This window comes from Helicoverpa zea, chromosome 27, assembly GCF_022581195.2.
Source record: "Helicoverpa zea isolate HzStark_Cry1AcR chromosome 27, ilHelZeax1.1, whole genome shotgun sequence".
NCBI classification, from domain to species: Eukaryota; Metazoa; Arthropoda; class Insecta; order Lepidoptera; family Noctuidae; genus Helicoverpa; species Helicoverpa zea.
The window spans coordinates 2,744,614-2,757,208 of NC_061478.1; the positions used below are offsets into that span (position 1 = coordinate 2,744,614).

The following is a 12,595-nucleotide window of genomic DNA, read 5'->3' on the forward strand; positions in this document are numbered from 1 at the left end:
TTTTTTTTCTGTGAAAGACGAAAAGTTGAATATTTTGATCGCAAAAATAAGTACTGAGATCAAGAATAGAAGTGAATCAAGTAAAAACTCCTAGATTCTAGATCTAAGGACGTAAAACTTTTAAGGAAGGTGAGTTTCCCTAACTTATCTACCTACAGACATTATTACATAATATTAATGTTACCGATCCGAGTTCGTGATTTCTTATACTTTCTACATCTACGTATGTATTCAAGTAAATATAAACGCATGAATTATAATCTTCATGAAATGAAGACTTTCACAAAATACGGGACACGGGAAACCACTCGGGAAACGTCTAATAAATAATAAAGTACCTATGTAGTTATGATTAACGGTAGGTAAATGAATAGAGAAATGTTAACAAAAAAAGGATCGTTCTTGAGGAAAAATTAAAAAAAAAACTAACGTGATAAGTTGAACTAAGTTTTTGCTTGCACCAACACCTGCGCTGAATTACATTTTGAAAAAAAAAACAATATTAATTTGTTATTTGTAGGTAGAAACCGAAATATTGTATTAATGTCTAGGGCAGTGGTTCTTAACCGGTGGTCCGCGGACCACTGGTGGTCCCTGGAGGCATTCCAAGTGGTCCGCGAAGCTTTGCTACGCGACGTTGCTATCCATCTTACTTGACCAACAGAAAAAAATTAAGGTTTGAAATGTAGCCCTTTTACGTAATTTTGGTTCTGAGTCTTAAAAAATAATTAAATTTTCCCGCTCGCTTCGCTCGCGCATTCAGAATCTATATACCCTCGTTTTTGCATTTGTCGACAAACAAAAAGTTAAGTACGTTTGGGCTACATTTTACGTAGTTTTGGTACTGAGTCTTAAAAAATAATCAAAATTTCCCGCTCGCTTCGCTCGCGTATTCAGAAACTGTATGCCCTCGCCTCGTTTTTACATTTGTCAACAAACAAAAAGTTAAGTACGTTTGGGCTACATTGTACGTAATTTTGGTTTTGAGTCTTAAAAAATAATTAAAATTTCCCGCTCCCTTCGCTCGCGTATTCAGCAACTATATGCCCTCGTTTTTGCATTTGTCAACAAACAAAAAGTTAAGTACGTTTGGGATACATTTTACGTCCGTACGAGTCCGAAAAAAATTTCGCGCTCGCTTCGCTCGCACATTTGTAAGTAGAACTGAACCAAGAATTCGGAAGTTAGTTAAGAGAATGCAGTCACAAAAATCTCATTAAATTAAAATCTGTAGCTTTTCGTTTTTTGCTAAATAATAAAGAAATGAGTGCTAATTATAAAGTGTGCTTGTATTCTTTATCAAAGAACCCTCAATTTTGACAAACCAATGGGGTGGTCCCCGGCAAGACAAACTTTTGGTAAAGTGGTCCCTCATGACAAAAAGGTTAAGAACCACTGGTCTAGGGAATAAGTAGAGACTCTACTTATTCCCTGTTTAAGCAAGGCACGTCTGAACAACTCTTTTTCTATATTGCAGTTAACAATGGACTTTTTACGAAAATTATTTCCTTCATCAAAGAAAAATATGGTTTCACACACTGATAGCATACTAACAAGCAAAGATACATCTCTTAATATAAATAATAATTCACAAGACCATAATATTGACACCATTTTGCGCACAAATAATGTTAAAGGTACAAAAAAAGATGCTTCTTTCGAAATTACTGAAAAACCTAATTCTAATAATTCCTTACATTCTGTAGAAGATGTTCCATTAGAAATAAGTCCTAATAATATCAAAACTGATCAGATATTACCAGAATTTAAAGTACCTAATGATATTAAACCTGCAATTACAACATTTAATGAAGATATCGAGAAAAATTGCGATGAAAGACCAATCAACGCTAATACTAATGTTCTTGAACCAGTTATTATTGCGGATGGATTGGTATGTAATAAAGAAGCCACAGCATTTAATGATAAGGAACTTACAACAAATGAAGCTTGTTCTCTCAATATAGCAGACGAAACTTTACAATCTCTTAAAGAATTTGAAGAAACTCTAAATAACTATGAAAGCTCAAATAACTTCAGAACCGAATACATCAACCTTGATGATTTTTACGAAATTTTCAATGCATTGGACACTGTAAATGATGATAATTCGACAAAAGTTCTGATTGATAGTAAAAACAATAATGACGATGACGTAAAGATAATAGAAGACGTTAACGTTTTTGAAGATATCGATGTCATTTCAATAAATTCTTCTACAAAAGATTGTCAAAGCCAAACAGAAGATGTTAAAGAAACCATATACATAAGTTTAAGTTCCGATGCAGACGAAGTGGATACACAAAGTTCTGAATGCGACGGTTACAATTCGTCTGATTTTGAATTCATATCTGAGGCAGAAGCTAAACTAGATGGGTTAATAATTAATTTTAAAGGAGTAAACCGTCAAAATTCCTCTCACTACATTTCAGAATTTGAAAATGTTGAAGGTTTTAATATAGATGAAGTTTTTGACCCATGCGAGGGTCCTTCTGGTCAGAATAGACCGAGAAACCAATTTGAGGATAGGAGTTATAGGAATAATCATCAGATTCCTTTAGGAGACGATTATTTAGCGTTGTTTCAAGGGATCTATAACCCTGTGCTGCCGATGTCAGAGATATTTTTTTTAGAGAACAAGTCGGTTAGAACATCGGCTATGAATAGTCAGTATGATGGTATTGGGTTTGTTAAGCAGTTGGCTCTGAGGAGACAGCAGCCTGATAGTTCGGAAGATGAGTGTAAGTAGTTTTTACGAAAAAAAAAATAACTATAACGATAACTAAAAATTTGACAACCGAAAATGGTTCGGTTAAATGGTGCAATCCACTGCAGATGTTTCAAGAAAATTTTCAGATTAAACTTTTAAGTACATTTCAAATATGAATTTTGAGTACCTATGTAGTAGTTCTAGTGCTAAGGATTTTTGCTCGTTGCACACTATGCCACTGGCTTATTTACTGCCTAGACCTAAGAAGCTTCTAGATTCATCCTAAGTTTTTCATGATGATACCCTGCCGCCTATACATTGCAAATACATCTTGCAGCCAGCTTTTTAAGGGCAATCGTAACTTTTAGCGAGTTTTTTTTTTTGTCTCAATTTATTAATTTCTTTAAAATTATTCCTTAATTAATCATTTGGTTTTTCAGTCGCAGACGAAGCAAAGGAATGTGCAAAACAGATTTTAAAAACTTACCCCCGAGATAATAGGAAGAGAAGACGCAGGCACTAGTACCTATTTAAATTAAAAGTATGTATCACGCTCGTTGTGAAACTATTAAGTGGTTGCTAACACTACTTTGAAGCATGTTTTTTATAAGTATATAAATTATATAGATTTTGTACATAATAAAAACTGTTTTATTTCTTCCGACTTTTACGGGCTGACTATATAATTACGGACAGTCCCCAAAAATGTGTGGACCAAAATCCCGTAATGGACTTTTACTGGCTGACTAATAAGGGACAATGGCCAAAAATATATGGATCAAGTCCCGGAATCGACCGAAACGACCTATATTTTTTGTAGGGCAGAGCAGACAATAACTATCTTAATTCAATATAAGTTTTCGTTAAAACAATCACCAAGTATAGTTATCGGCACGGATATTGAACTCTCGGCGGAAGAGTGGGGATCGCTTTGCGCACTGTACACATAAGGCAATGAACCGATAAATCGCCTCTGCGCAGGTGAAGGTCAGGGTTCAAAATCCCTGCCGATGATTATACCTTCTTAAAAAAATTATAACAAATTGAGTATCTTTCATCGTCTCTGAAACCGCGGGAAATCAGCCCAGTGTTCAAATAAAACAAAATATTCATATACGCAGGTATGTTTATTGTAAATATTTACAATGTAAATTATAGCTAACATTTATCTCTAATATACGTCTAATACAATAAAAAAATGTACTTTATTAACTTTTTTATTCAGTTGTTTCCGAACATGAAAAACAAAAGTTGTAATATTTTGAAAACATCTTACTACACGCTTTTAAACGTTCTCAATCTGTGCTGGATAAGAAAAACTATAATACCTATTAATTAAAATGTTCTTTTGATACTAAACTAATTTTCTTGTAATTTAAAAAATAGTTCTAATGAAGTTTCAGACTGTGTGAAGGTAAAAAAACATTTTGACGAAACCTGGATTTAAAGTTTGATATAATCCGCTTTCGCGCGTATGGTGATTAACGCTCATTCATCATACTTCTAAAAGTCTAGTGTAATCAGATTAAATTTTTACGAGATACTTTGGGCTACATAAGCAGTTCCATAGAAAAGTAAGTATAAGAAGAAAAACTGTAATTTTCACAATATCTGAGTAATTTTCCATTAAAAAAGTAAGATACAGATCTTATCTTATCTTGCACCATTTAACTATAACGAATAACCAAACCATAGCCAGCCGTATACTTGCCGCCCATTGGTCAAATCAGCGATTTGACATCTGAAAATGGTTCGATTATCGTTATAACTAAATGGTGTTACAGAGTCGGAGAGATCAAGATATTGACATTAAAAAAAGACAATCACTGTAATTATGGATCGTTACACATGCAGACATATTATATAAAATAAGAATTTATTTAACCATTCTATTTTAAAATCAAACCATTTTCTAAAATCTGTCTTGGATTTTTATAACACTATAGATATAATATTACTACTATTTAGTTGAAGTATACAATACATTGCACAAAATTATGTATGCGTCTGACCGTGTTTCTGTGCAGTTGACAGTTGCTGTAAGAAAGTTAATACCAAAAAAAAAATGTTGTTTTCCATTGAAAACTGACAGCTGTCAACTACACATAGAACTCAGCAACTCAATTTAAAACTGGGAACGAAAAACTTTCTTTATACATATAAAAAAAATGCTACATAAACTATGTACCAACGTAATGTTTAGAAGACATTTTCGTACAAATAATGCTTGTTATTCATACGTATTTATGATTATTTCGAATATTTCATAGAAACTTGTTTATACGCTAAATTTTTACATAATAATTTGCGGGTTTACCACTATTCAGTTTGTGGGTGCGTTTTTTTATTGTACTTTGTTTATAACTATTATGAGTAATTTATCTACTACTAGATTTACTGAAAACTAGCCTCTGTATGTTTATTTTTTATTACTTTTTTTAATTAAGTGTTTTAAGGCTCCTAGGCAGCTATTAAATGGGTATACGAGAAGATATTTAACAAAAACAATATGTAATTACGTTAATTTTACAGATTCTTCAAGAGACTACAGAATTATCGAAATTTATCATTTTATATAATATTAGTTAAGATTAGATACCATTGCACATTCTTTGTACCGCAAAGGTTCCGAAATTACAGAATCGATTTCAAAAATTCTTTCAGTGTTGATAAGCTATCCTTGAGTAAGTCTCTCTAGATATCCCGAATAGGCTATATTTTGTCCGGGTACGGGAAGAAGTTCACCCAAGACGTGGGTGAAACAGCACTATAGCATAGTACAATATAAAAATGCACCCACAAACAATAACAAGACCGCACCGCGCGGCCGATTCGTACAAAAAAAATAAAAGTCCAATGTTTTATTTAAAAACAAAAATCATTTAAAATTTTGACTTTCTCTTTGCTGGAGATCTGGGTGGCGGAGGTTCAGTCTTCTTGCTCTGCAAAACAATTATAAATTTACTCATTACCAAATTGTTATCAAATTTTTTCAGGTGCCTACAAATTTTATCATTTGAATATGATATCACTAAGGCGTAAGTTCATCGACTATGTAAACGTTCATTTTTCTTAAAAGAACTGCTTCAAAATAACATTAAAAAAAGTTGTTTTAAGAAAACTGACATAATGATATGTTGTCGGTGAATTTGGGCCCTTTGTTTTATAGGTACTTATCAACAAAACAATACGATATTATTAGAAGGAAAAGATTTTTTTTTTTAATAAATTTGTAAAAAATGGAAGACTAAGTATTTCGAAAATAGTAGACCAGGGACAAAATCAGGGGCCCGATTCTCCTAAGTTAATAATGTCAAAATCGAATAGAAATCGAATCGCAATATGATCGCAATAGCAGTTTTAACCATATCGGGCATTCTGCCACTAATAAAAGACCAATCGTATTCGATTGACATTTGATTGGTGTGCGATTGGTCTGCTATTTTGGTCTATACGGTACAATCATTTTGCAATCGTAAATCATTTGCAGACAAAATGATTCATTATTGAATGACAGAAAAGGATAAAAACGTTTAATTCAAAGAAAAAATAGCGGAATGCCACATACGCTTCAATCGTAATCGAGTCGAAATCGGATGTCAGTCGAATCGAGTCGACGTCAATCGTATGTCGCTTAAGTAAAATTAGGAGAATCGGGCCCCTGGTTCGAATTCGCAATAAAAATTGTATTTAAAATTAAGTTGAAAATAGCTAATTTCTATGTTTTTTTTGGTAATTTCGATTATAAGCATGCTATTAACTAAAACGCACCATAAAGATAAAAAAGTCATTACGTAATCCAAGATTAATCTAAATACTAAATTATTATTGGTTTAAGTATAATACTACCTATTAGTATAAAAATTATAATTATTTCTGTGTCTACAGATTTATCGAGTCAAAATATCGATTAATCAAATCGTTTTTAACAGATAAATCTGTAGACAAGGAACATGCTTATCTACCTAAGGATTAATTATTCTTAATTTTCTAAAGGCATTCTAAAACAAGCTTTTAATTAATTACTTTATTAAAGAAAGCATTGTAAAAATGTTAGTCATTTTTTTCTAATTTATACTTGCATACGCATCAAATTGGGTACTTGACTACTTTTTTGTATTATGCGAGGCTAGTTTATTAGTGCATAGTGACAGATCAGGTGCACTGGCACCTTCATTTGGAGATGTGCGTCGAGTAGGCGACCCAGTGTTTAAAATACAAAGATTAATATTATCTAACATATCTAATAAAGTACTACCATAACTATTTGTTGTAGCACTACCCCATACTTCATGTTGACAATTAAAATCCCCTAAAACTATAAATGGTTTGGGTAGAAGAGATAAAATATTTACAAGTTCGTTAAAGATTGAAGAAGAAGGACGAGGAATATATACAGAAACGAAACATATACTATCTACAACAGCTGCAATTATGGAGAATGAATTATTATGAGATGGGAGTGAGAAAAGTGAAAATGAATGATGATGTCTGATGAGTAAGGCTACACCGCCATACCCATCAGAACGGTCTTCCCTAAGACAGGCGTACCCAGGGATCTTAAACACAGACCCTGGTTTAAGCCATGTCTCTTGTAGGGCAATAACTATAGGTTTTAAATTATTGACAAGATGTATTATATCAGATTTTTTATTAATTGCGCTTCGACAATTCCATTGTATTGCCTTGGCTTTGTGTTCCATTATGAATATTCTTTTCAGAAACTGCATTAATTACAGTGGCAGCGATGGTCGGTGAGAGGTGTTGAGTCTGGGTTAAAGATTTAATTAGTGCTATGATTAACTCATTTACTGAGGCTGATGATAGATCATCTCTAGGGATGAGAGCACAACCATCTTTTGGTTGAGGCAGACCCCTAGCGAGTTCTTGATGGAATTGCTGATCATAACCTTTTGAAAACTGAGGGGGGGAACGAGGCTTAATAAATACAGTTTTTTTATAAGATGTTTTATTTTTTGTTGGAGAGTAATCCTGAGGAACAGAAGCATTTATATTGCTTGAAACTGTGGGAGAGGAAAGCAAAGCATCAGCATAAGAAATTTTGGAAATTGTGGGGTGAAGTTTTGAGGCTTCAGCATATGATATGCAGGATTTGGCCATAGATTCTTTTATGTTTTTCTGCCTCTCATATTCTAAACATTTCCTGCTAGTGGCCTCATGGAAACCTTTGCAGAGACAGCAATTCAAATTATCCTCAGAGATGGTGCACCCATCCCCAGAGTGACCTTGACCACATTTGTAGCATCTAGGGGTAGATCTACACTGACTTTTAACGTGCCCATATCTACAACAATTATAGCACTGAATAGTAGGGTAAATGTAAAGGTCAACAGCTAAAGAAGTGTAGCACATATAGACCCGCTTTGGTAAAACTTGGCCATCAAAAGTTAATATAACAGTTTCAGTGTTTTTAAACTCGGATTTGCCATCTACAACAGTCTTTCGTTTAATCCTCCTCAATTTTAAAATTTTTCCACAACCAATTGGGACTGAAATATTTTCGAGGACATCATCATCGGACCACTCCATGGGAACGCCTCTAACGACGCCCATGCGGGTCACCGAGAAAGTTGGAATGAAAGCTTTGAAATGTTCTTTTTCTAATAAGCTATTGGTAATAAAAGAGTTGGCGTCTAAGTATGTAGTAAAGGAAACAACCAGACGATTGCGACCAATTTTTTTTAAACTTCCGTTTACTATACCTTTAAAAGAATTCCTCCTTAAAAACCTGCCAAATGAAATTGGGTTTAAGTAACTATTATCGTTGGGAGCAGTTTGCTCTCTCTGTATATGTACAAGAAATGGTGCCGCATCGGAAGAATTGTATACCAATCTGGCTACCGAAACCGGTTTTTGTGGAGATTCATTTGGTTTATTAACATGAGAACTAACAACAGACGCGCTATTTAAAGGATCAGTTTCCATGTCCACCACGCCACAACTGCAGTCGGACTGAGTTTTCGCGCCATTTTTGCGCCTCTTTTTATTGCATTGTTTGCAAAGGCTGCGTGAGGATACCCTCTTCCTCTTTGTATTAGTAGTACTGACGGCGGAGCCATCAGTGTCTACTCCGGTGTCGTTGTTCGAAACTGTTACATAATGCCCAACTTCGGGCGGCAATGTTCCTCCGGGGTCATCCGGAGGTTCCATTTCATTAGAGAAAAAACTAAATAAAAAACTTACCAAACAGAATTAACACTAACACTATAACTAAACTACAAAATATTACGATAGAATATATACAAAAACTTAATCTAATCCAATATAAAAATTATTTTTCAACTTGAGCAAAAGAAAACACGTCCGCCAAAGTTCAGGTTTCCCGCGCTTTTTTCATATCATTAAGTTTTTCACCCTTTATTGACATAAAAACTTTTTTCGATATATTTAAGCTTATTTGTTAACAATCGGGACTTAAACGCGATACTATGTATAGTGTTTCGTGTTTATAAAAATTGCGAAAATATTTAAAATAGGGTATTGTGCCTAATTTTAACTTAGACGATTGCTGATGAAAAAATATTTTTAGTATTTTATTTTCCAAAAAAATTATTATTATTTCGTGTAACAGAGCATTTCTTTTTCTTTTTAGGAGGCGAAAGCAAAGGCTTCACAGAAAGGTCCTTTAGCGACTGGAGGTATCAAGAAATCGGGCAAAAAGTGACACAACTACTTTAAACTTAACTTATAGGCTATAAATTCTAATGTAAGAATTATTAAAAAGATCTTTGTTGTTTTAATTTGATTTTATATTACAGCATAAACTATGGATATTGACTATCATGTAACTTCCATGTAACTGCGTACTGCCACAATTAGGCCCAAGTAAACGTTTATAACTTACATACATACCAAACTTGTAACATGCATTTTATATAAATAAAACATTTAATATCGATTTACGTTTTGTTTTTGTTGATAAGGCTGAATGAACTTTTGACCTTTGCCTACAACAGATTTCCCGCCATTTGAATAATAAATATCGGTTTTCTCGGTCTATGTTTTTTTTCTGTGAAAGACGAAAAGTTGAATATTTTGATCGCAAAAATAAATACTGAGATCAAGAATAGAAGTGAATCAAGTAAAAACTCCTAGATTCTAGATCTAAGGACGTAAAACTTTTAAGGAAGGTGAGTTTCCCTAACTTATCTACCTACAGACATTATTACATAATATTAATGTTACCGATCCGAGTTCGTGATTTCTTATACTTTCTACATCTACGTATGTATTCAAGTAAATATAAACGCATGAATTATAATCTTCATGAAATGAAGACTTTCACAAAATACGGGACACGGGAAACCACTCGGGAAACGTCTAATAAATAATAAAGTACCTATGTAGTTATGATTAACGGTAGGTAAATGAATAGAGAAATGTTAACAAAAAAAGGATCGTTCTTGAGGAAAAATTAAAAAAAAAACTAACGTGATAAGTTGAACTAAGTTTTTGCTTGCACCAACACCTGCGCTGAATTACATTTTGAAAAAAAAAAAACAATATTAATTTGTTATTTGTAGGTAGAAACCGGAATATTGTATTAATGTCTAGGGAATAAGTAGAGACTACTTATTCCCTGTTTAAGCAAGACACGTCTGAACAACTCTTTTTCTATATTGCAGTTAACAATGGACTTTTTACGAAAATTATTTCCTTCATCAAAGAAAAATATGGTTTCACACACTGATAGCATACTAACAAGCAAAGATACATCTCTTAATATAAATAATAATTCACAAGACCATAATATTGACACCATTTTGCGCACAAATAATGTTAAAGGTACAAAAAAAGATGCTTCTTTCGAAATTACTGAAAAACCTAATAATTCTAATAATTCCTTACATTCTGTAGAAGATGTTCCATTAGAAATAAGTCCTAATAATATCAAAACTGATCAGATATTACCAGAATTTAAAGTACCTAATGATATTAAACCTGCAATTACAACATTTAATGAAGATATCGAGAAAAATTGCGATGAAAGACCAATCAACGCTAATACTAATGTTCTTGAACCAGTTATTATTGCGGATGGATTGGTATGTAATAAAGAAGCCACAGCATTTAATGATAAGGAACTTACAACAAATGAAGCTTGTTCTCTCAATATAGCAGACGAAACTTTACAATCTCTTAAAGAATTTGAAGAAACTCTAAATAACTATGAAAGCTCAAATAACTTCAGAACCGAATACATCAACCTTGATGATTTTTACGAAATTTTCAATGCATTGGACACTGTAAATGATGATAATTCGACAAAAGTTCTGATTGATAGTAAAAACAATAATGACGATGACGTAAAGATAATAGAAGACGTTAACGTTTTTGAAGATATCGATGTCATTTCAATAAATTCTTCTACAAAAGATTGTCAAAGCCAAACAGAAGATGTTAAAGAAACCATATACATAAGTTTAAGTTCCGATGCAGACGAAGTGGATACACAAAGTTCTGAATGCGACGGTTACAATTCGTCTGATTTTGAATTCATATCTGAGGCAGAAGCTAAACTAGATGGGTTAATAATTAATTTTAAAGGAGTAAACCGTCAAAATTCCTCTCACTACATTTCAGAATTTGAAAATGTTGAAGGTTTTAATATAGATGAAGTTTTTGACCCATGCGAGGGTCCTTCTGGTCAGAATAGACCGAGAAACCAATTTGAGGATAGGAGTTATAGGAATAATCATCAGATTCCTTTAGGAGACGATTATTTAGCGTTGTTTCAAGGGATCTATAACCCTGTGCTGCCGATGTCAGAGATATTTTTTTTAGAGAACAAGTCGGTTAGAACATCGGCTATGAATAGTCAGTATGATGGTATTGGGTTTGTGAAGCAGTTGGCTCTGAGGAGACAGCAGCCTGATAGTTCGGAAGATGAGTGTAAGTAGTTTTTACGAAAAAAAAATAACTATAACGATAACTAAAAATTTGACAACCGAAAATGGTTCGGTTATATGGTGCAATCCACTGCAGATGTTTCAAGAAAATTTTCAGATTAAACTTTTAAGTACATTTCAAATATGAATTTTGAGTACCTATGTAGTAGTTCTAGTGCTAAGGATTTTTGCTCGTTGCACACTATGCCACTGGCTTATTTACTGCCTAGACCTAAGAAGCTTCTAGATTCATCCTAAGTTTTTCATGATGATACCCTGCCGCCTATACATTGCAAATACATCTTGCAGCCAGCTTTTTAAGGGCAATCATAACTTTTAGCGAGTTTTTTTTTTGTCTCAATTTATTAATTTCTTTAAAATTATTCCTTAATTAATCATTTGGTTTTTCAGTCGCAGACGAAGCAAAGGAATGTGCAAAACAGATTTTAAAAACTTACCCCCGAGATAATAGGAAGAGAAGACGCAGGCACTAGTACCTATTTAAATTAAAAGTATGTATCACGCTCGTTGTGAAACTATTAAGTGGTTGCTAACACTATACTTTGAAGCATGTTTTTTATAAGTATATAAATTATATAGATTTTGTACATAATAAAAACTGTTTTATTTCTTCCGACTTTTACGGGCTGACTAATTACGGACAGTCCCCAAAAATGTGTGGACCAAAATCCCGTAATGGACTTTTACTGGCTGACTAATAAGGGACAATGGCCAAAAATATATGGATCAAGTCCCGGAATCGACTGAAACGACCTATATTTTTGGTAGGGCAGAGCAGACAATAACTATCTTAATTCAATATAAGTTTTCGTTAAAACAATCACCAAGTATAGTTATCGGCACGGATATTGAGCTCTCGGCGGAAGAGTGGGGATCGCTTTGCGCACTGTACACATAAGGCAATGAACCGATAAATCGCCTCTGCGCAGGTGAAGGTCAGGGTTCAAAATCCCTG

General features: G+C 33.4%; 2 protein-coding genes across 4 annotated transcripts; both read left to right on the forward strand.

Annotated features, from left to right (window-relative positions):
• Positions 1-23: 23 nt before the first annotated feature.
• On the forward strand, positions 24-3,278 carry LOC124643241. Of its 2 annotated transcripts, XM_047182136.1 has the most exons (3): positions 24-129; positions 1,478-2,741; positions 3,151-3,278. In XM_047182136.1, the coding sequence occupies exons 2-3, from the start codon at positions 1,484-1,486 to the stop codon at positions 3,231-3,233; spliced, it is 1,341 nt and encodes a 446-aa protein (XP_047038092.1). In that variant the 5' UTR covers positions 24-129; positions 1,478-1,483; the 3' UTR covers positions 3,234-3,278. The 2 variants fall into 2 exon arrangements, with proteins under 2 accessions (XP_047038092.1, XP_047038093.1); XM_047182137.1 differs by lacking the exon at positions 24-129 and having other exon boundaries at positions 1,411-2,741.
• Positions 3,279-9,785: 6,507 nt separating this feature from the next.
• Positions 9,786-12,232, forward strand: LOC124643388 (putative protein DDB_G0292252). Of its 2 annotated transcripts, XM_047182368.1 has the most exons (3): positions 9,786-9,861; positions 10,357-11,623; positions 12,031-12,232. In XM_047182368.1, exons 2-3 carry the CDS (start codon positions 10,363-10,365, stop codon positions 12,111-12,113), a joined length of 1,344 nt encoding a protein of 447 aa, XP_047038324.1. In that variant the 5' UTR covers positions 9,786-9,861; positions 10,357-10,362; the 3' UTR covers positions 12,114-12,232. The 2 variants fall into 2 exon arrangements, with proteins under 2 accessions (XP_047038324.1, XP_047038325.1); XM_047182369.1 differs by lacking the exon at positions 9,786-9,861 and having other exon boundaries at positions 10,334-11,623.
• The last annotated feature ends 363 nt before the right edge of the window (positions 12,233-12,595 follow it).

What these genes read in the sequence shown, in the direction of transcription:
- LOC124643241 (XM_047182136.1), top strand. Translation starts at nt 1,484, where the DNA reads ATGGACTTTTTACGAAAATTATTTCCTTCATCAAAGAAAAATATGGTT. An exon ending in TGATAGTTCGGAAGATGAGT is followed by an intron (nt 2,742 to 3,150) that starts GTAAGTAGTTTT and finishes TTGGTTTTTCAG; the next exon opens with TCGCAGACGAAGCAAAGGAA.
- LOC124643388 (XM_047182368.1), top strand. Translation starts at nt 10,363, where the DNA reads ATGGACTTTTTACGAAAATTATTTCCTTCATCAAAGAAAAATATGGTT. An exon ending in TGATAGTTCGGAAGATGAGT is followed by an intron (nt 11,624 to 12,030) that starts GTAAGTAGTTTT and finishes TTGGTTTTTCAG; the next exon opens with TCGCAGACGAAGCAAAGGAA.